Source organism: Phalangium opilio, unplaced genomic scaffold (assembly GCF_054372755.1).
Source record: "Phalangium opilio isolate 3A_F unplaced genomic scaffold, DU_Popi_V2 ptg000002l_1, whole genome shotgun sequence".
In the NCBI taxonomy this organism is placed as follows: Eukaryota; Metazoa; Arthropoda; class Arachnida; order Opiliones; family Phalangiidae; genus Phalangium; species Phalangium opilio.
The window spans coordinates 1,870,892-1,895,422 of NW_028324144.1; the positions used below are offsets into that span (position 1 = coordinate 1,870,892).

General features: G+C 38.1%; 1 protein-coding gene across 1 annotated transcript; it reads left to right on the top strand.

Moving 5' to 3' along the window:
• Positions 1–313: 313 nt before the first annotated feature.
• LOC149718211 (protein hunchback-like) lies at positions 314–24,531 on the top strand. Its single transcript, XM_089834404.1, has 2 exons — positions 314–939; positions 20,377–24,531. The coding sequence occupies exon 2, from the start codon at positions 20,397–20,399 to the stop codon at positions 23,106–23,108; it is 2,712 nt and encodes a 903-aa protein (XP_089690530.1). The 5' UTR covers positions 314–939; positions 20,377–20,396; the 3' UTR covers positions 23,109–24,531.

Sequence of the window (24,531 nt, forward strand, 5' to 3'; positions counted from 1 at the left end):
AAGGTGACCTACCCCACTCCTGTGTGTTAGTTTCTCTACAAGTAATTAATGCAATGGTCTATAACCAAAGAAGCAAGCGATATGTAGTAATATCAAACGCAGTGTCCATAACAATTCATCTTTTTTGGGGGGTCCCAACGCAAGCTCGAGTTGAGTTGACCATGCACCCTAACCTTATAGAGACCCCTGGTGTCTGATACTATACCACGGTTACCACCATAGCCATAGGACATCTACGATCTCTTCCATCCATGGACCCTTTCCCAACCCCAAGTAACGTCTCTCATGCACTCACTCTCTCTCCATCTCTTTGCCTGCAACCAATCACGGGACACAATTTCACCAACGAAACCTTGGGGGGAGGGACGTAACTTATACCCCCCTACGTGTAGAAACCGAGTAGCACGAGCTAAAGGTGGGGGAGTTCTAGAGAACAGTTCACTTTTCCCTGCCCTGGCTTCTTTTTGGAATTCAGTCTCTCTCTTGGAGTCTTTCACCGGAGTACGGAGAGAACCCAGAAACTATAGTGATGTGATGTGAGATCATTTTTTCCAGGACTTCACGAGCGCGTGTCACGAGGTTTTGTGACCTTTTTTTTTAAGTCCTGTCCCTTGGGAAGACCACGTTTTAATTGTCTTGACAGTTTCGTCAGGTGGCAATGATTGTCACACGTGGATTTTTTAATCATTATCAAGAAGAATAGTAATTGTAATTCGGGATGAATAGCTTTACGAAGACGAACTGTTATTAATTAATTGATTAAAAGTTATGATGGAAGAAGTATTTACGGGATTGTTTAAAGAATTGTTTCGAGTTTGTGCTAATACAAGGATTGTAAGACGTTTATTATTATTAAGTGAAAGGGAAACTTTGTTTATAATGTCAAGATTATTGGAGAATTTTACAGTCATGGATGCTGCAAAGAATTTACGGAGAAAAGTAAGTTTTAAATTGAAGTTTTTAAACTTTTTTTTCAAGGATTGATTTTGGGGTTTTGGGTTTTTTTTGGGTTTTATTTTTATTTTGGAAAATTGTTAAATGCGCAGGGCTCTAGCTATATTGAAGTAAAGTTTGCGATGTGGGATATATATCTAGCTGTGGATTTTTTTTCTTTTTTTATCATTTTGGAAAATTGGTTTGGTTAGGGGCCAATTTTTCGCATCGACATTAGCAAGTAATTCCAAATTTTCCAAAATAATTTTTTTTTTTATATTTAAACCAATTAAAGTGCGGACATTAAACGTGTCATTCGTCATGGATATTTTCAAATGGGAAGACCCTTAACCTGAATTATTCTCTTATTATTAACTTTTTAATTAATTAAAATTAAACAATTAAAGAAATAAGTCAATCAACGCTGAAAAATAACATCAACTTTGACCCATGACCCTAAATTAGCTACTTTCTCCTAATTTGCTTCGACAAATCGAAGTTTATCAATATATAATCCTTAAGTGGCTTGGGAGATTTTAAAATTCACTAAGAGAATTTTCTTACTTTACAAGAACCCAAAGACTACTTCTAAATACTTAATAATATAGATAACCACGTTTTCAAGTACCTATTTGTTTATAATTAACAATAACGATAAGAAATAAGTGGGCCTCACTAAGTGCTAAAAAATATTCAATATCAAGGTCATTAAACCTAATTATTTAAAGGTAGACAAAAATCAAATTTAATTAAAACTAATTATTTAAAAATAACCCAAAATAAAATTTGATTAAACCTAATTACTTAAAAATAGACTTAAATCAAATTTGATTAAACCTAATTATTTTAAAATAGACAAAAATCTAATTTGATTAAAGATAATTATTTTATAATAGACAAAATCAAATTTGATTAAACCCAATTACTTAAAATTAGACAAAAATCAAATTTGATTAAACCCAATTACTTAAAATTAGACAAAAATCAAATTTGATTAAAGCTAATTAAAATTAAATCTAATTCAATTTCAAATTAGACTTCCCGATAATCACATTGAAACCAAGATCGACCTTGAACCATAAACCAATCCCCAATAAATATACTGCACCCTAAAAGTAAATAAACCCAAGTAAAGAAGGAACCGAATGGCATATTTTTTGGGGCAGAAAAATAAAAATACATAACAAAACTCACTTTTTCTGCAATTCCATCTAGATTTTTACCTAACAAATCTGTAACGAACGACAGAATAATACATTTTCCGATACAATCTAACTCCTGGCCGTAGGGGTCCCCTTATGGGCCCCCACCCTTAGGGACTAAGGAAAGGGGGCATTGTTACAATCCCAGAAACTAGGTTAAACTTATATTTAACTAAGTCTTCTCGGGTCACCCCGTAAGAGAGAGAGATAAAGAGAAACGAGGGGGTCCCCAATAGAAAGTGGAAAAAGGACCACGACCCACGGGGTCCCTTATTTCCCGCTCAAAATTTATTAACTACAGACCAAATTTCTTGGATTTCACCTCAAGAAAAATTACAAAATACAAATCTCTTGGAAATCTGGTGTAGAAAATGCATAAAAGGGAGCTAGTCGTCACCTTCAAACCCAGGGGGACAAATAATCCGATTGCTATTGTGAAATTGGGGGGTCCCAATTTTTTAGGCGCGTAAGTAAGGAATCAAAATCTTTATTTGGTCTTTCTGCTATAAGTATGGATGGTAGAGAAAAAAATCTGCGCAGGAAACTGGCTTGGCAATATAATCTTTATGGGCAGCGTGTATTTTTGGCTACTTCCGCGGAAGTCAAAGAAGAAAAAAATAAATAAATTTTGGCGCGGAAGTGAATTTGAAATAGTCAACGCTCCAAGAGAGAGAGAGAGGTTGTCCGAAGTGTTTCCCTGCTTTTATTCAACTATCACTTGATTTACGCGTTTAAGTCTAAAATACTTCGCCACAATTGACCCCTAGCTATTTGATTTACGATCGGGTTTATTTTACAAAGTGCAGCGGTTATTTTCAAGATGTTATTCATCTTAGGCCTAAAATTAGTACGTCTAAAACTAAGTTGATATTAGAAAACTTTTTAAGTTTGTCTCACTCAAAGGTTTCCGAACTAATCAAACCATAAGTTTATAAGATATGTTCACCATAAGTTTGTAAATTCTGGTTACAAACTGGAGCTTGTAATTTTGAAGTGAGTGGGGGAGGTAGGTCATAGATTCAGGGTAAAGCGAGGGAGGCCTGGTGAGTGGGGCGCTGCTGTCAAATTGGGGCTTAGTAATGCAGACTAAATGGGACCTAGATGGAACTTGGTCCTGCATGCAAAATTAACCATCACCGAGTGTAGGACTTCAATTGACTCGCTTCCGTCGTTCTCCCTTGAACTATCTCGAGGTGTAAGTCTCTCAGTAGCATTACGAAGTATAAGTAGTGTCATAATTTTGGAACACATCTTATAAACTCATGATCAAATAAGCAAGAAATATTTCAAATACTATAGCCCACTAAAAGTTTCAGATTAAATTTCCCTCAGTATTTCCTGTGATTTTCTCTGACAATTTCAAAATGTCAAACGTTATCAATGTGGGATATTTGTTAAGAATATTACTGTATTGCAAACAAGTTAACATTTAATTTGGAAATTATGTTTTTAACATATTTATCGCAACGTGTTCAACGCTGCAATTTTTCGTAAACCCAAGGAAATTCCCTTAACTGTTCCACGTTTTCCCTGACCCTAGTATTAGCAGCAACGTTCTTTTCTACCATTGTTTAATATTAGAATCAGCGGGACAAAAAACTGGACATATTCTGGGCACTCCACTCCGTAAAGTAGGAATGGAACCAAGTACTTAAAGGGATAGAAACAATAACCCTTTGGTCCCCAACCATCTAAAGAAATGGCCGATACGTGCATGGTCTGTTGGAATGTATTGTCTCAACCGCACGCGAAAGGAATGTAGATTACGGATCCTTTAGTAGTCAATTAACGCTTTGCGGTCTTTGCCTACAATGACACTCTAGAGTCCAGAGGACTTCCATCTTCACTAAGCCTTTGCTATGGCTGAATAACCTTCCTCTGATGATTTAATGAAAGAGGTTTCAGGGTTTCCCAATCAAGGACACACTAAACTAAGTCTAAATTCGTGACAATGTACCTAAACGAGCTTTTTTACCACGATATGAAAGCCTTAAATAATGCTAAGCCTTGGCTTCCATTTTTCCTTCCATAGTAATTTACAGAAATCGCGCCTTCATTCATTACATAAATAAGAAATATCTTAATGATAATGAAAATAATATTGCTTGAAATTAACATACCGTATTAGTTCTTTTTTTAATTGTAGAAATTAGTATTAAAATTAAGTTTTAAACGTATAAGCATAAGTAACATAATAAACATAGGTATGACTCTTCCTATGTAATAATGCAAATTTCCAAATGAAACCTATAATCAACACTGATACTCTCACTTACATCAGGCCAGGACTTGCAACCCCGTCGAGTACTTCATGCTGGTCTTTGGCGAATGACATAGTTCTACAATTTTAGCCAATCACAATAAACCATCTCCTTGAACGTATTTGTGTCGGAAATAGCTCGTCTGCTATTTATTGTACAAGCTCGCGCGGTCGTCGCGGTGTTTGTATTTTTGACTTTGAGATTGCCATAAGTCGGATATTTCAGCACCAAAAATGATAAGCCTTTTGAAGTCTAAATATTCGGTAACTAAATCTACCCAGTACAATTTTCCACTTCGTAACGTGGTCGCGCTAAAGTCAGTAAAAAGTCAATACAGATCAACTATATAACCAAGGCTTAGTACAGTTGACTCAAATCTCAATGGCGTCTCTTAAAACCTCTGAACCGGATTTCCGATATGGGGCGGAAGTCGCTTCATTTTCCACCGCTAGGGGTCTCTGTGCTGGGCGCGAACTTATGATGACGTAAAAGGCCCGAAAATAGGTTTATAGTTAGTTTTTGGCTAATTGTCATACTTATGGTTATTATGTTACTTATGGTATAAGTGAAGTTACATAACGCGTAGCGACTTAACGTGGCAGCCGCGGAGAGCCGGCAACTAAGCCGCATACAACTCACCCTGGTGGCGGATTTCGAGGTCAAAATGGATGAACTTTAACCTACACTTTTTTAATAACGTTTTTTTTTCGGGTTTTTTTTTTAATTAGACTAGAAAATTTTAAAGATAATTGATGAAATATTGATATAAACAAGAAGATAACAATGTAATGAAAAATTAAATGTAAATGTTTGAACTAATTATTTAATTAGTAAATGTTGATTGAATTAATAATGCCGTTTTAAATTTGTATTTTCATGATAAAATGAGGAAATATATTTATTTAAAAGCGGTTTACATTACATTAAATGATAATAAAGCTAAGCTCGTGACGTTTTACGAGCCTGGGCACTGACGTCACAACTCTATAACGCGTGACGGTAGTCCGTCCCATAAAACCTGCCTAGAAATGAACATGGGAAATATGGGGGCGCAACGATTTCTGTAACTATGTATTCCTGTTACTAAGTTAGTAGGGGGGAAGTAAATGAAACATAATCCCCTAAGCTCACTGCATGCTCTAGTAACAAAAAAATAGTCCGTGTGAAAACGCCTATTAAGAAAGCCTATTTTTTTAAAATCTAAGGAAGAATGTATAAAAATAGGTTGCGAATACCTATCTGGCATCACAAAGCTTTAAACCATTCTTTAAAATGAGTAATACACCGTTGAAGACAGCGTCAGAACCTTTCAAAGCTAGTGGATTCGTCGTCAGCGTCGACCCGGATTTCACTTACGACGAATCCGAGCCAAAATTGACACCCGTATCGGAAGCTCGGCCATCGTACCAGGACTTAATGAAACCTCACAACATTAAGTTGCGCCGGAAATCGGCAGTCATAGGAGAGTTGAATGCCGTCGCGTGTTCACCAAGTTTAAGACAAAGTTTGCGAGATTTGGTTTATTCGGGTCAAAACGGTTCGCCTGGTTTTCAAGACCAAGGTACTTCCAGTACAGTTCCTCAGGTGAAAGGGTCACCGTCTGTGGAAGACCAATGTACCGTTTGGAAGACCAACTCGTGCCGAATTTGCGCAACGGTCTTTGAGGATATTAACGTGGTTTCAACCTACTGTAATCACCTTCTTTGCGAACCATGCGCGCAAAAATGGTTCCGAGAAAATACCAAATGTCCTTTTTGCCAAAAAATAACTTATTACCATGAAATATCTATGTAGGATTATTAAGAATTTTATTCAAAGTTGTTTTATTTAATTCATTTGTATTATTTTATCTTCAATTGTCACCAATAAATTATTTTCAAGTCTTTAATTACGATTGTGTTCTTACCGATGGTTAATTACTGTTATATTTGTTTAATTAATAGCGTTTTCCTTTGGGTCCTCGCGGAGCGCTCCCAAGGAGCCATAAAAATGGTAGTAGTAGTTTCCAGCTTCGTTAAAGACTGTTTTTGAAGAATATGATCTCCTAGTTTTAGTCCTCCATGGGAGCGCTCCGCGAGGACCCAAAGGAAAACGCTATTAGACTGACTTTAAAAGGGGTGTTATTGTTTTAATTAGTAATACTATCATGCCTTTTCGCCAATTAATCCTCTTAATTATAACCGTGTTCTTAAGGGTATTTAATTAATAAACATAATTCAAATACACAATTAGCTTTGTTCAATTAACGTTACATTTATAGTAATTTGTAAAATAGGGAAAATTTCAGATAAGATAAAGTTGAATTTTTTTTTTTTCAACAACAAAAAATTGGAATATGAACTTGTTTTTCGGTTTAGCATTATTTGCACAACACTTTATTGAATTTAATGAAAACATTTGCTTACATTAAGTGTAAATGCAAATTACTCAAAGTGGGGGCCGTTATAATTTAATTGAATTAATCAAAAAAGGTTTTTGTAAAAAGTTTGAAAACTGAAAAGTAGAGCTTTTAACCTACGAGGGGCTAATCACTTTTACAATTCTAAACCCCAAGGCCCAAGATTATTTTAGCACTGTCAGAAGTGTACACCGACCACCAGCAGTGACTTGCCCCTCGCCACTACCCAAAAAACCCACTCACTGTAGGCCTAGGCACTCCTTTAGAACAAACTGAAACACAAACTTTGTTACTCTCTCCCATCTGGGGCAGGGAAAAAGGGGATGGCATTTTATTTTTTACTGACGTTCCAAGGTACTAAGATGCTACGAATTTTCATGAAAATTTTGATATTCAACTGTTTCGAAATAGCGAATACCGATTCTATTTACCGACTCAGTTTAATTAGTAGATTAGAAAAAATAGATTTAGTATATAAAAATGAGGTGGCCATAAAAAAATCACACTTTAGTTTTTTTGTTGGCCTACAATAAACATGTTTTCGCCTAATTATGATGAGCCGAGTCTGGAGGAACTTCCGAGCTTAGAATGGAACCACGTGGGACCGGCGTTCTTACAATGGAATCACGTGGGATCGCCGTACTTAGAATGGAATCACGTGATTGGTTGTAAGTGTTACGCAAATTTTTATTTCTTCAGAGGCTGCTATTTTTTACGCGTTTCATTTTACACGGTAACTTTTCGCGCTTTGGTTAGATCGTAGCAGTTTTTTTGAGTAAAACTTAACCGATTTCGCAACAAAATTTAAAACCCAAACGAGAATTTAAAAGGTATGATAAAAACTAATTGTATATTTTTTAATTAAAACTATACGGTTGCTTCCAAGTATTATTATAGTAGCTTAAAGAATGGCATGTCCTTTCAAAATAACTTTAAAAAAATATAAAGTAATAGCACCGTGTATTTTTTCTCGTAACCTTTCAACACAGTTAAGCTTAGAAACTGCCGTTTTTGTTTTTAAAAAGTAAAGATAGGTTAATCCTTTTTTTTTGAAAGCGAACATCTTTGGCATCTGTCATAGATTTTGTCAGATTTTTGGGAAAGGGTAAAAAAAAATGTAGCTTTTGTTGGGACAAGGATGGTTCGGTTCTTGGAAAGGTCCGGGGGATCTAATGGGATGGTTACTCCTTTTTCTTGACCACACTGAATGCTACCAAGAAAAAAAAGAATTTCCTTTCTAATTTTCTCACGCTGAATCATGACGCCTACCTCGTAAAAATTCTTTTAAAAACATGCCAAAGGCTTAAAAATACTCTTTTTCTAACAACGTTTTGTTGAAAAAGGGGGAAAACTTGAAGTAATTTCCAGCATAGCATGAATATTGAATCAATAAGGGAATATGATGATTAACTATTGAATATTAGGGTGGATCAATAGAGTGCTGTCAGCTGTGACGTCAGATCCAAGGTTAAACGTCACGAGTCTGCCTTTAGCAATGGGCGGCCATGACAGTTACCGTTTTTTCTTTATGGGAAAACAGCATGGGTGACGTCACACCGGCGCTTCTGACAGCACTCTATAGATAGTGTCATAAGTTTATAAGTGATATGTTCCTTCCATAAGTATGACACTTGTTATACTTCGTAATGCTACTGAGAGACTTACATCTCGAGCTACTTCGAGAACTACGGAAGAAGTGGGTGAGATGGGAGGAAATACGTCACTGCACGTGGTACGCTAGGGATGAAATAGAGAAGCCTTAGTGTGACGTCACCCATGCTATTTGTCCTTAGAACTAAAGCGGTACCTAACATGGCGCCCACTGCCAAAGCTAAGCCCTTGACGTTTTACCTAGGCATTAACTGAGAGTAACTTTACGATATTCATGAAAGAATTATGAAATTCATGTCGGTAACATACTTGAAGGGGTCAGTTACTCAGTAGTACCATTTGCAGATGGTCAGGGGTCAGTCAAGCGGCAATGACTGTAAAAAACCTTTACTATTCAATATGGTCAGTTACATATCAACAATGGCGTACAGTTGGTATAGTACAAAAGTCTGGACTTCTGGAAATAGAGCGAATATTTTTTTTGGCCATTTCCGGTTGCTGCAGCGATATATTTGAAGTAACTAGTTTGGTAGTACTTAGGGTTAGATTTAGTTGGTCCCAACTCCCCAAGTATTACGTGATTTCCTGAGTAGATTGTCCCTTTCGAACAACGTCTTTGTCGCTAAAACGTTTTCATAAAAACCAGTCCTTGATTGACAAGGTCATGGTTGCTTAGAGATAAAAGCTTATCGCGACAGAAAACGTTCCCTAGTTTCCTAAGCCTTTGCGGGCATTTTTTTTATATACATTTTTTCTTCGTAACATACTTGGTGTTGTGAGGGTCACTTGGAAGGAGTTAATTGGACGTATTCCCACAACTGTACCAAGGTCACACACCCTTGGTGGTATATGCCACTTAGAATCCCTAAACCCTAACCCTAAAAATGGTCAAAGCCTTGCTAAGCCTCGAACAGTTTTTTTTTCTATACTTGAATCGTTCCATCAATGTCAAAAATAAAAAGTGTTCCCAATAAGAAATATTTTACAGTCCTTTTGCCTTCCATTCTGAATGATCCGCAATCCTTTAAGGGGAACCGAAAGGGTGGAAGTTTAAAAAAAAGGGGGAAGTAGCGGATTGTTAACAAAGGAAGTGATATTATTAACCACAACGAAAGTAGGCAGCTGACCAGAGGACAAGAAAATAGTATAGGCCTAAAATTTAGGGCCCTTTTTGAAAAGAAAATATGGACACTTTTGGTAAAATTCATTATTCAAAAAAGAGACTTATTTAAAGCATATAACTGACCAAACATTTCTAAAAAAGTGGATCAACAGGAAGTGTTCTTTAACTGTGAAGGCACGTTTCTCTGTAATCTACACTCTATATGTACCTATGTCCTATAACTTCCCAGTGATTTATTTCACCGTACCTTGATGAGATACTGAAGTAAGATAGTGTAGCAAATAGCAATAATTCATTTGGTCAGGCCATAAATTGGTCAACACAATGAGTGAGGTTTGAAATTCTTAAGAATGACCATTGACTATCCTATGTTGTAAATTATATCTCCGAGCAAATTTTCACACGCAAGTTTTTTAAGTTGTGTGGTCCCTAATAGAGGTAGCTATAGTTAGTTCTTAAAAACACAAAGGAATACTAATACATCTTTCGTATAGATATCTATTTATGTAATTGCAGTTATTGCACTGTTCTTCCCCCTTGTAGTCTTTGACGCGCGCGTCATAAGAGTCATCTAGTCAATCGTCCGTGCACCGTTAAGTACCGCGTAGCAACTACTGAACATTACTCGACTTGACTGTCGACTGACGCGGTTCTCCCACCCCAAATATTAACATTTCCCAAGTTCTTTATGGTTCTTTATGCTTGGATAAAAAACTGGTCAGCGGCAAGAACGTTCGGTGGAAGATACCGATGTCGTTTGGTACTATATCCCATTATAAAAGAAGTAACCACCAAGCAACTGCACGGGGTCGCGGACTGCCATCGTCAGATTCTAGGAGTCCCAGAGCCCATTCCTCGTAAACGCTTATGTTCTATCGATTCACATAAACGTTCAACTTGGGGGATACGTTCATCGTACCACGGATATGTTCACATTATACTTATTTAAGTTCTTGAGAGGATATTTGTTTTTGTTGGATGTGTTTGATTTAGGCTTAATTGTGACTTGGATAGGTTCGTGAATCATGGATTAACTTTGGAGAGAAAGCTTGAACTAGGCATAAAGAAACGCTTGAACTAGGCATAAAGAAACGCTTGAACTAGGCATAAAGAAACGCTTGAACTAGGCATAAAGAAACGCTTGAACTAGGCATAAAGAAACGCTTGAACTAGGCATAAAGAAACGCTTGAACTAGGCATAAAGAAACGCTTGAACTAGGCATAAAGAAACGCTTGAACTAGGCATAAAGAAACGCTTGAACTAGGCTCAAGAAATCTTTCGAATTAGGCTCAAGAAATCTTTCGAATTAGGCTCAAGAAATCTTTCGAATTAGGCTCAAGAAATCTTTCGAATTAGGCTCAAGAAAGCTTTCGTGTTATGTCTTAATCGCGAACCCCTGGAAGTCGAAAACCCGCGGCGCTTTGGTGTCCAGGGAAAAGGCATTCCACAGGCGTTTTACGTTCGACTCTGATCCGAACTGGGCTTGGGCGGTAAAAAAATCTGGAGCGATTCCCCGCGATCACGCGAATCGTGTCGGGCGCTACACGGGGTTGAGGAGATGGTCATCCTCATCCCAAAATACGTCGTTATACCAGTCTAGCTCGTATCGTAAGGAGTAGGAAAAAAAAAATGCCGAAGCCCTTGGCCCCGTAACGATGTCTACTTGGCTGGGGCTTCCAAAAACAGTATTATACGACTCTTTTTTAAGAGGGAACTCCCTATACATCTCTCTCTATCTACATTGTTATGATTTTTGGCCTCTGTTAGCTGTTGCTATTGCTACCCTATTTCTCTTTCGCAATCACGTGGTTGGAGACAACAATTTTGTCTCGGGGGTAAGTTAAAGTTCTATTCGGGGAAAGGCGGGAAAGATTGACTTAAGTTTTGGTCAGTTTTATATTTTGTAAAAAATAGTTAATTTTTGTCAGATGTTTTATATTTTCTTAGGGGTACATTTAAGTTTAAACTTAATTTTAAGTGATTTCTTTTAAAGTTAGGCTTATGAAACTTTCAGGGAATGATCTACTGAATGTCTACTATCTACTGGTGAAATCCGTTTCAAATTATCATATCTAGAAGTAAAGTTATGTCGAGTTAAAGATAGGCAACCTTTTAAAGTTGGTCGATCAGACCCAACAAAATTTAGAATTGAAGTTTAAACTTAATTTTAATTTATTTATTTTAAAGCTAGGCTTATGAAACTTTCAGGGAATGATCTACCGAATGTCTACTATCTACTGGTGAAATCCGTTTAAAATTATCTTATCTAGAAGTGTAGTTATGACGTTTGTTGTAAATAGCAATTTTTCAATTGATTATATATGGGACACACACAGGTTCTCTTCCGGAATTTTGAGTTGTATTTACTCGCTTGGCCCAGTCTCTCATGCTTGAATGGGAAAAATGAGAGAAAACTTTCCCTTAGAGGGGAGATAGAACCTATCCTCTTTTTTACGTAACCAACTATTGAATAAAGTCCTTCGGAAATATGACTTTATTATCCCCCTGCGCTCCAAGGAAGTAGGCTTAGCGTTGACAGGTAAATATGATGCTGTAACAATGAGCTCACTCCCTGTCCTAGGGAGAGAGACATTTTTATCAATGGAGACATTTTTATGAATGAACATCGTTAGACGCGTATAATGGCTGAGAATTTGTACGAGGAAAGATCGCTATTTAGTTGTATTGGCCCACATTTGAGGTACATTTTGTTTAGTCGACCGTGAATCGATCAAATTGTGAAATATGTTTCCAGTTGGAAAATTGCAATATGAAGGGCAAAATATGAGGGGAAATTTAATTTTCAAGTTTACGGAAGTACGAATTAGGCTTAACTGATGTAGAGAAAAAGTTAGAATTAGGCTTAGCTAACAAAGAGAAAAGTTAGAATTAGGCTTAGCTAACAAAGAGAAAGAGTTAGAATTAGGCATAACAGTTAGGGAGAAAGTTTAAATTAGGCATAACAGTTAGGGAGAAAGTTTAAATTAGGCATAACAGTTAGGGAGAAAGTTTAAATTAGGCATAACAGTTAGGGAGAAAGTTTAAATTAGGCATAACAGTTAGGGAGAAAGTTTAAGTTAGGCATAACAATTAGGGAGAAAGGTTGAATTAGGCTTAACAATTAGGGAGAAAGGTTGAATTAGGCTTAACAATTAAGGAGAAAAGTTGAATTAGGCTTAACAATTAGGGAGAAAAGTTGAATTAGGCTTAACAAATAGGGAGAAAGTTCAGTTTAGCGTAGAAGTTTACCCCTTTTAAAAAATCCCATAAATGGTTTATGCAAATTAAAGTTTGCGCATTATTATCCTAACGGTTTCCATGCAATTGAATTGGCAGAATAATATAAGTCACACACAAACACACACGCGTACAGAAGCAAAAGGCAATAAATCTAGGCGGTATTAGTCACTTTTAATATCCTGAAAGAAGAAAAAAAAAGAAAGCTTGTACTTAAATCGGGCTATGTGACAAACAAAATAATACTACGTTAGGCCTAACTTCCCTTTACAAACCATACCATACCATAGATATTCAATTCCATATTTTGTTGTGTACAGTTGTATCCAAGCAAAAGAGCGAGAGAGTCAGGGGGACTTCTAAATAAAAATCTGGCTTTTTTTTCTTCCTTCTGGGGGAGAGATTTTAGGGGGTTATATCTGGATAACACGGGGGTTCTTGATTTATTGGGTCATAAAGGCATCGGTCGCTGTACCCCAGCTGTCTACACCCCCGCTTTTCAGGGGGGAAAGCCCCCTTTCCAAGTGTAATAAGGAAGCACCATCAAGTATACTATTGGAACCCCAAAAAACATTTGCTCTTGCTCCTGGGGTCAGTTTCCTTGGAAAAACCCGTAAACAGAACCATTTTGACCACAGTGCTTGGTACTCCCCGTGTATGACGGTATCTTTTCTTTTTTTTATTTATTTATTTAATGTTGTCTACTCAGAGATGAAGTGATTTGAACTGACTTTGGTTTAGAACATCCTGAAAAAAATTATCACCTCTTTTCTTAAAAGAGAAGAAGGGGTTTTCTTTCTCTTAAGCCTAACGATTGTCAATTTGCAAACATCTGTTGTTGTTTAGCGACGTTTTTTTAAACGGGTCCTATTTTGGTAAATAAATAAATATAGCGGATATTAATTTATGGGTTCACTAACTTTCACTATCGCGGAAAAAGGCGGGGAAAAGAATTGGCGTCGGGACATATTGAAAGAAATCAAAGGCATAGAACCAACAATCGTTTCTGCAATTCCAGATATGGCAATGCTGGGGTGTTCCTGGTCCTGTTATAGTAATAGTACTTATTCAGTTAAATATATTTTGTGAAAGGAAAAAATATCTATTTAACTATAGCTAAATTACTTCCGGAGAAGGGGGAAGGGTTTTATTTTACTTCCTAAGTTGTCATAGTGGTCTGCAATTAATCGTGGTTTGTTTTGGTAAACAAATAACCGAGGAGTGTATTTCAGAGGCCCAAAGTCTAAAGACCGTTGTTGTCTTTAGACGGAAGAACAACAAAGACGTACATTAAGATATGGTTCAAACTGACCAAATTTCGTGCAGGACTAGTAACGTTGAAGTCCATTCTAACGTCTTTGCGTCCTTCACATACCCAATATCAAGCGGAAAAAAGGTTTATTTCAATTATCGAAGGGTTTAATAATCTTACATCAATTGGTTAAAAGAATTTTTCCCGCCATTTTTCTCAGCGTCTGTTGAAATATGGCGGGAAACCTCTTAATAGCGCTTAAGGGGATTTGGGAAAGTGTCATTATAGTCGGGGTCTGGACACCCAATTGTCCCACTCAACTCTTTTATACGAGATCATAATAGAAACCAGGAATGGCTGGTTGGTTGTTAAAAATTTCATTATATCCTATCCCTTAGTGACGTAATCAGGACTTCAAAAGGAGACCACAGGACGAACGAAGCCATGTACCCTTAATATTTATGGTTCAGCTGCTAAGGCCTAAAACTGACCAGAAAGAAGAGTGTGTTAGGTCTTAATCGGTTGAAAAAAAAAGGGGGAATCCAGCTAGTACTTAAGGGTACCTTCCCTGTTTTCCAATCAAATCTAAAACCCGCCATTTGTTGGGGTCTCCTTTTTACTCGTGAAGCGAAAGAACCCTAAAGATAGAACCACTGAAGCGAGAGCTATATTCTAAAAGTAGGCGAGTTTAGACCAAAAGTGAATCAACCCTACCACCGAAGTTGTTTCCTTACTTAGAAAGTGTTACGTAAGTGTACGCACTGGGTTTATTTACTTCTAACCGTTGACAAGTAAGGGGGTTCAAGGCATCGAATATAATTTACGCGCAAAACGTGGTGGCCATTTCCCGGGGTCCCTTTTATTTCTTTGATCGGTTCAAATACTACGAATGAAGGAAGGACACATGACATTAGGTGGTGGCAATATCTTTCTCTCTCTCTCATGCAGTATCCCGCTCGCGATTTTTGGGGTTATATCTGTATCACCCTTGATTACCGTCTAGGTCCGTTAATAGCCCCGTTCAAGACGCAGGGAAAGTAACCCGTCCCCATTCATCGTGGTGTTACAGCATGGCCCTTGATTTTGAATGATACACAAAGGCCTAGCTGGGAACTCATAAATGATAGGGAACCAAAAGGGGGGATGGATGGGTGAATCGAAAGATTCGCATTCAAGGGACACAAGGATTGAATCACGAGAAGTAACTTAACTCTAGAAGTTATCTAAATATTCCATTCGAAAGAGACGGGGCTGAAACTTTGCCTTCAATCTCGCTTTTTAGCGCCTGCGCTGTAGTCTTTTTGTATCTTGTGCGCAGAGAAGGACGGCAATGGATCAACCCCTTGTATGCCCCGATACTGAGCGTTGCCTACCCTTAACATGTTAGATATAATATAAGGGCACAATAATTCCTGTTAACTGTATGCATTCCTGGTAGCAAATACAAACAAACCTCACTCAGCCTTTCATTTTATAACTTCTAACCCAACATCAGACAGTAATAATAAAAATCTTAACTGCCCATTGATCAGTGTTTGAATTTTCCCATGGTTCCTTCCTAAGGCAGCACCCTTTTTTGTCGGATTACATAACAAGATATCGTGATTGATTCTATGTCCAGTTAGGGTAGAGCTCAGCGTCTATTGAATTGAATAGGCTCCTAAAAAAGGCTGAAATGTTCAGAATCAGGACTATCCTGAGCCTGACATCCTCGAGTTTCGTTGGCACGTGGCGCGACTTGTTCAGACGTTACTAATCCCGGGGTTAACTTGACAAGTCCTCTTTAAGTACCTTCTCTTTTTTTGCTGCATGCATGAGGACAAGGGATCCTGGATTATGTTCTATACGCTCAAACGCGGGGTTCACTCCTTTTTCTACATAACACTCGGGGTATTTATCATTTCCGGTTTAACGCCCTTGCATAAAAGTACATCCCGGCTCGTAAAAAAACGATGGACTTCCTCTTACAGTTAGGACAAACAAAAACCCGGTCGCCGTGCATGTTGCAAAAAGCCAAAACATATTTTACCAGAGCCCCTGCATGCAGACGCTTACTTGCTTGTTTATTGAAATATGCATTTAGTAAATGCTGCCTGCATGTTGTTAAAATGTAAATAATTTGATTGAAATATTCATTTATTTCATGGTCCCTGCATGTTGTTAGTATGTAAATAATTTGATTTTAAATTTAGTAGATAGATAAATGATAACACCATCATAAAATTGATATAACATGGCCGTAATTCCACCATGCACGTTTAATTAGAGCATCATTTCAACCAATACCGTAGGGGTAAGGGGTTCTGGCTAGTAGACGTCACTAAAACCATGGCGGGACAGTCACAGTAGTCCGTGATTGTTTTTAATTCTAATAAAATGCTAATTAATTATTTTGTAATAAGAGATAATTTTTCTATTTAATATCTCATTGTAAACATACGCTAGCTCTGTAGGTACCTATCCCCTTGGGTATCCATCCTCATGTCGCGAACCTGCACTGTTTCCTTGTCCCGTTTAGGCCTAAAATGCCTCCTCATCCTTAAAGAGGGGTGATATGACGTTCTCTTGTCAAAGGACACGGTATCCCGGGGACCCCCTCGCTACCAACATCCAAAAATATGAAAATGAAAACCATGCAGGAGGAAGGAAGTCTCTAAAGAAAGAGAGAGCGGCGATAAAAAAAAATATAATCATCCGAATTTTCTCTTTTGTAAATCGTTCCATCTTGTTTACAAGGGGCACAGAAATTTCCCTCCAAAAGAAAAAAAAAGTTGTAGTAAACATCCATTTCACGCTTCGACAGAGTCTTTTTTTACTTAGTGGAGAGGTTAGGCTAACCAAAGAGAGAGAGGATATGATGCAGTGAGTTAGATTTGAAGGGAAGATTCGGAAGGTGGGCGCTTATAGTTCACTTTTTTGGTTGGCGTTAAGAGGCGGAAGTGATGAAAGCTGCCACTTCATTAACCGCCTCGCGGCGGTAACACGGGCATGCCTCGATTCGCTTTTTGGGGACCCCGCGAGCGCTTATTTTTTTATCGTCATCTAAGGCAAGCCATAGTTCTCCCCATAGTATGTGCGAGTGCTATTATTAAATCCAGGAATACATAAAGCTTACGGGAATAATTGTGTAGCCTGTATCCATTTTACCTCGCGAATAGAGCTTTCTCGTGGGAATGGGCGGCCATGTTTGGTACCCCTTAGGTTCTATGGACAAATAGTGTGGGTGACGTCACGCTAAGGTTTCTGAGGTAGCTCTGTAATCTTCTTTGAGCCTTTTTCTCACGCCTGACCTCTCGTTGCTACCAACCAATGAAACAACAGTTAGATTAAAGACGCCATCAGAATTATGCGGCGTGACGGGGTTAGTAAGTTCTCAAGCCCATGCCCACAAACCCCGCGTAGAAATTAACATGAGATCTATGCGGAAACAATGATTCCTAGTAGCTGTATGTATTCTTGTAAAACTCCCATAGTATAGACTTGAGTGTCTAAAAAAGGACCTTACTGAGATGAGGGGAAATTGTTTGACATATCCTACCATGCTAAATTAGTCCACAGGATGTCAACAAGTCCATCAAGGTACTAGCTACCGTATTTCAATTTATTTCTTGATTTTTATCATGGAATTTTGCCAAACGTTTTAATCTATACCCATGGATTGGATTTTGGAAAATATTTCCTTAACATACCACCAGAAAAAATACTTATCACCTAATTTATTACGTACCCAGAGTGCACCTAGCTTTAAACATCAAATTAATTCACTGAAATTAAACTTAGAAAATGACCGTTGAAGTTAACACTAATCTTAGTTCATTTCGTTGCTGTGTTGCATACCGTTCTGTTATCCTGTATTTTTGCAATAAGGACAAAGAAATCCCTTGCCCAGTTGTCCCATCCCTCTATTTTTAAGATCCGTTAATGGTACGAGATACCTGGCTTGTTTGGGACGTACCACAACTACTTTGAAAACCCTCATGGCATCCTTAATGCAACTCTTTGTTAATGGTACCACTCTCAAGAAAGTTAACTGTAAAACTATCCATTCATAGTTTTCAAACAAGGAGGATTCATACCATTTACACAAGGAGTCCTGGCTTGAGAGTCCTCCTTGTGTTACGTAACACCTGAAGCCTGGCCAATCTCCTTGTGAAAATGGTATAAAATAAATCCTCCTAGGTTGAAAACTATCCATAGACGGGAAGAACACGGTCGGTAATACATATTTTGTAAGGTACCATACCACCCACGTAGACTTTAACGAAAAATCTGTCCTAAAAATGTGGTCGAAAGTAGGTCACATCATACCTATAAGGCTCCTTCTTGCCTTTGAGTGAATTAACCTATTTGGTTATTTGAAAATAAATTTCTCATTTTCCACGGACCTACGATATTCTTACAAAGCCTCGCATTGAAGGAGCGTCGAGGATGACGGATTTTTTGAAAGAATTTCGGTGACTTAGTAACTTTCTACCCCAAAAATACACGTGTTTTAGGCCCGCTCCTAGCTACCGGTCTCCTAGGCTTGGTCTTAAACGTTTCTTAAAACAAAAATCTTCGTTGTCTACTTTACTCTCTTCTTCTTTGGGCGGAACGAAGGTTTAACTCAATGGGAGGCTCAAGAGCATAAGGATGGAGAGATGAAAAAACCAAGAAGTGATATCTAGTTTATTAGGGATAAGGCATAAATTCATTCATCCACATTTATAATCTAGCTTTATCTCCAGTCCAAACGTATAGTAGGTCCGGAGTTAATCCCCGCCACCTCTAAATTACAGCCGGCATCTCATTGGTTCTTGAAAACTCCTCACGTCAGCGCGACGCGAATGACGGGAAAATTACAGTCATATTTTCCGACTGAGGAGAGGCTGCGAAATAGCACGGTCTCCTTTTACACCCTCCCCCCCTTGTATTTTGAAAGGGGGACTGGGACTATGGCGCGCGAATACTTAGTCATCTTATACCTTCTCCCTAATAAACTAGATATCACTTCTTGAAAAAAAAAAAACTAAAGGTATTTTCACGTCAATAAGAAGGAAAAGAAAAAATAAAATACACCCCACAAGTTCGATATTTTTCTACGCCATTCCAAATTTGACTCATTCAGTTGAATTCTAGTTTGCACTAAAGACGTCACCAAGATAAAAAAAAAAAAACAAAAAAAAAACGGGAAATCTATTTTTAAAAATATTCTGAAAAAGTTCCTTCAACTTTTTTTGGCTTCCAAGTATCGTATAGTGGCAGCTATTAACCTTTGGTAGTGTTTAGGGTCTATGGCAATAATAGGTACGCTGCTATGACTATATCTGTATTCTCCAATGAACTGTAGTTTCCCCCAAAAGAATTCCGGGAATTTTTATTTATTTTTTTCTTTTCAAAAAAAAAAGAAGAAAAAGTTTGAAACAAAAATCGTTCGTCAAAACGTTCTCGGTTATTATAAGATGAGTAAACAAACGCTTAGCTCACTGTATTCTCTGCATTTTTTTTCTCTCTAGCAGTTTTTGTTTGTTGGGTATTTTGAGAAAAGATTTACGACTTCAAGGGATAGTATAGTTCCATAAGATAGTAGACTATTGCATTAATTCCAAAAGGGAAGCAAACACCCCATGAGGGGAAAGGTAAAGTTCTTGGGTTATTTCCCATGCACCGCTAGAGGCACTACTGCGAGTCTGCTAGCCTCCCTCCACGTGTAGTAGTGAACTCGATTGAGCTCCGTTGCCTATTGGTTGGAATTAACAACCTAAGATGGAAGCCACGCCCCTACGACTTGGTTTCTCTACAAGTAATTTATGGAATCTTCTATTCTAAAATGCTTCTAAAGTTTAATAATGGATTTGACTATCCCTTTGAAGTTTGAGTCAAAATAAAAACATACCTACGTAATCGGTTTTGTTTTGAGCGGTAAAAGTAATATTTTGAGCCTTACGTTCCTTTTAGATAGACTTTGGGTTGGGTTGGGTTTGCTTTGGTAAGAGAGAAAGAGAGAGAAAAGGAATTGTCTTTTTTTATCTCAAAGTATATCTCTCTTTCCTTCGCTGAAGAAGCGATTGCTCCTTAGGGAGAAAAAACTCTGTCTTTAAGGGCCTTTGGATAAGGGCCAACAACAAAAAAAGAAAGCACATAGTTCTTTATAAGGTCGAGGACGGGGAAAGCCCTTTCCCTACAAACCCTTTAACCCAATGAAACGAAAAAAGGGGTCAAGATCAAATCGCGCTCAAAAAAATGTTTGCTAATATTGCAAAACTTTCTCGCGCTTGATTTCAATTTTGTTATTTGATATTTTTGTAACCTTTATTGCCTTAGGTTTTAAGTTGTGTTGTTTATTGTTTTCTAAGAAATGTTATCTTTCTATTTGCAGATCAAGGAAATCCATATACCATGTCGATGCCAGTTATCCCTTACAGTTTCCCGCCATATCTAACCGAAGACCAACAGCAGCAACAGCAATCAGCTACAGCTTACCCGGGTTCTCAATTTTTGTTGCAAACATTGCCACCCCCACCAGCTCCGCCAAACCCAGTCTCGTCTCCCATCATGTTGGAACAACTTAATTCATCATCGAAACCAGATCAAAGGCGGGGAGGTCCAGTGACGTATCGTCGCTTAATGCCTAATGGTTCCGGTTCACCTCCAGTTGGAAACTACACCACAAATATCAACGAGGGTATGATGACCACGTCACCAGTTTCCTCTCCGGGACCTTCCGTTTCAACGTCACCTTTATTGCCAACGGAATCCGTTAACCGATCGTACATGGATAGTAATGGTGTCACTGATCAAGGTCAGCATCCTTTGGCTAAGTTACAAAACGCTTTGGACCACGGCTTCTTGGGTATTAAACTATTCAGTCCAGTTGGGAATGACGCGCGTCCTCCTCGAGAGAACCACCGTCCAAGTACGGGTAACGATGAATATTTCGGGCCACCAATACCCGTGGCGCTGAGCGTCGCGTCACGCGTCTCACCCGATTCCTACCAAAACCCTGATGAAGTAAAAGACACCCGCTATAGATGCCACCTTTGCGAGTTCGAAACGGGTTCCAACGAGGAATATACCGATCACATGAACATTCATTTCGATTATAAATGTACTCTCTGCGATTATTCGTCGCGTACCGAAGGACGTTTGAAGAGACACTTGAAAGATTTTCATAGCGAAATTCCACCCGAAAGTTGGGCAGGAACTAGGGTCTACCGAGGAAGCGAAGGCGGCGCTTCCGGAGGTGAAAGCAACGGTTCGAATCCTAATTCGCAATCGAAGCAACGAAATTTTAATTGCAAACATTGCGGGCACGTATCCAAAACTAAGAAAGACTTTTGGGTTCATATTCGGGTCCATATTAAATCGGAGAAACTTCTGGCTTGTCCGGAACCTAGTTGCGACTTCGTGACGGAGTACAAGCACCATTTTGAATATCATATTAGAATTCATACGGGCTCCAAACCATTCAAGTGCGACCAATGTAATTACAGTTGCGTCAATAAGTCCATGCTCAACAGTCACAAAAAGTCGCACTCCAACATTTATCAATATCGTTGCAAAGATTGTTCGTACGCCACCAAATACTGCCACAGTCTCAAGTTGCATTTGCGTAAGTACGTTCACCAACCGGCAAGAGTCCTCAATCAGGATGGTACTCCCAATCCGTACCCTATTATTGACGTCTACGGAAATCGTCGAGGACCGCGTCCTAAACGCAACAAGGACGACAAGAACAAACCAACAGGTACGAAGAAAGTCCACTCTCCTTCCAACTCGGGTATCGTCTCTTCGAGTGTGTCACCAAATAGTCAAGGGTCTTCGGACATCCGCGGTATCCCATCCATCGGTGGAGGAATTACTCAAGTACCTCCGCCACCTCCACCACCTCCTTTGGTTGTCACAACCAACCCGAGCTGGTTGTACCATTCGCATTTAATCGCTTCGCTAAACGCCGGTATGTTCAATTCAAGTTCGCAGCTAATACCACCGGAACTACGTCACCACGAAGCTAGGCATCAATTATGTCCATTTTGCAACTATACCACGGATGACCGCGAATTATTATCGAAACACATCATGGGTCACGCTACGGGCGAAAACGTTACCACGATTAACCCTTACGAAAACCTCGATGCTTTCCAACAAGCCAGTCGCTTCGATGAAAGCGGTAATCGTGATGAAAATATGACGAGTCAAGATGATGAAGGCCGTGAAGATACTCCCCCGCCATCATCCGAGATGGACTGTTCTTCCAGCAGTCCCGCGCGTCCACTGTCTAGTCGCGCTGGAACACCCGATGACTTAACGGAGGAATATAACCACGAAGATGACGCGCCACCGTCTTTCAACGATAACGATGACGAAGTCCAAGAAGTCGAGAAAAAAGACGTATCTGATACCTTAGAGGCACCACCAGCTGTGGTTGAACCCATTTTAAAAACTCCACCCAGGAGTTCCGGGGAAACTTCATCCGTATGTCCGTTAGATTTAAGTCATCCAAGGAACGAACGCCTAACAAAATCCGGCGGCAACCCACCATCTTCATCCAGAAGACGTAAAGGTCCGGCTTTCAAATTAACCAGAATTAGCGTTCAAATTGATGACGAACACCTTGACGGTGATGACGAGAGTGAAAACTATCCACCGTCGATTAAAATTTCTCAAGGTACTTGTTCCACCCCGAGTGGCGATCGCAAGCCCGAAACTGTTCCTTCATCGTCTTCAAGGATGACTTCACCTTTCAAAGAGATTAACAAGGCCACGAGCGCGTCTTTAATGACATCAGATGAAACTTCGGGACGCGTTGAACATTCGGAGTATAATCAGCAACCCGTCGCGGTTTCGAATCGTCTAGTCGTGGAGAAACAATCTCCAACTTCGTCCTCAAGAGACAATCCAAGAGCGATGGGAGAACCTTCGTGGAAGTTGGGACAAGTATATAAATGCAATGATTGCGAGATATCTTTCGGTGACTGCGTCATGTACACGGTACACATGGGTTACCACGATTATCAAAATCCATTCAAGTGCAACATGTGCGGTGAAGAAAGCAAAGATAAAGTCGAGTTTTTCTTGCACATAGCTAGAACCCCTCATCTTTACAACTAAAATCGCGAATTTACCCAAATTACGGTAATGGTAACAGACAGTCCAACCTACGAATTATTACACAGATATGGCGATATTTTTCGTTTTGGGGTGACCCCAAAATTTATCCAAAAAAAAACTAACTAATCAAAATATTTCAAAATCAAATTATAATGGAGAGTAATTATTAAATATATTTAAAAAAGAAAAAAGAAAATTATCCCAACGTCAACACGTACTAATATTGAGATTATTTTGTTTGAAACTAGTCATATATATTTTCTTTTCTTCGCTAAAAGTTTTAGCTAATTATTGTTTTGTTCGGGCGATACTCTGATGAATATTTGAGATTAATTATCTCTAACTTAATCAAAAATAATTCTATATTATTTACGGGCAATTTTGCCTTAACGTTCAAAAAGATAGAATTTACTTAAATTTAAAAAAATAAATAAATAAAAATATATATTGTGGCAGATTAACTAAACGTGTATAATTAAAGAAAAAAATAATCCTTAAAACTAACCCTTATTAAAATTAAATATTGTAGAAAATTCATCTACTCAAAAAAAAAAATGATGAAAATTAAATTCATTCTGAGCTCAGGGTTTTAAAGTTCCTAAAATGACTCCAAGATGGCCAAAAATCAAAGTAATATTATAATAAACGGGTACTTGTTTTTATATCCCTAATTCACCTTATTCCCCATACGTGTGCCAAGGCTTAGGGCCCGATTTTTAACTGATATTGAAACGTTTGGACTCTGTAGCAGTAGCAGACGACGCGTCATTTTAACCTAAATTTGTCAGTTAAAATTGTACCTTAAGCCTTGGCCACGTGTCGGAAATAACTGGATTAATTAGTGTTAAAATTATAATTTAAATTTAAAATGTGACCTAAAATCAAACTACTAAGATCCAAAATTTCAAAAGAAAAAATTAGTTTCGTTATCAAAATTAATAAATAAAATTTAGATTTATTAATAAAAAATATGTAAATTTAAGCTAAAAATCAAACTAATTGGGGTAATTGGCCTTAAAATTTAATTAAAATTAAAAATTGTTGTGATTTAAAAAACATAGAAAATAGTAACAGGTATAAATGAAACCCCTTACAGTTATCGTATGGGTGTTATTTATTGAGTTTATGATGATTGTAAATTATGAAAGGTTTCGAATTGAATTGAACGAATATTTGTACTAATTATTTCCCCCCCCCCTCCCCCTGAGTGTTTTTGTTTTCGGTTTCGTTGAGTGATTGTATAAAAGGTCTATACACTTATATAAAAAATTATCTAATTTGAAATTTCCTACCTCATAATTCCGTGTATCCTTAAGGCGATCACAAAGTCAGTGGACTATTTATTATTTTTTTTTTTTTAATTTTTCTCTGGCAGTAAAGGTTTCGAGTGTAACTAAAAATAAAAAGAATAATTTCTATTGCA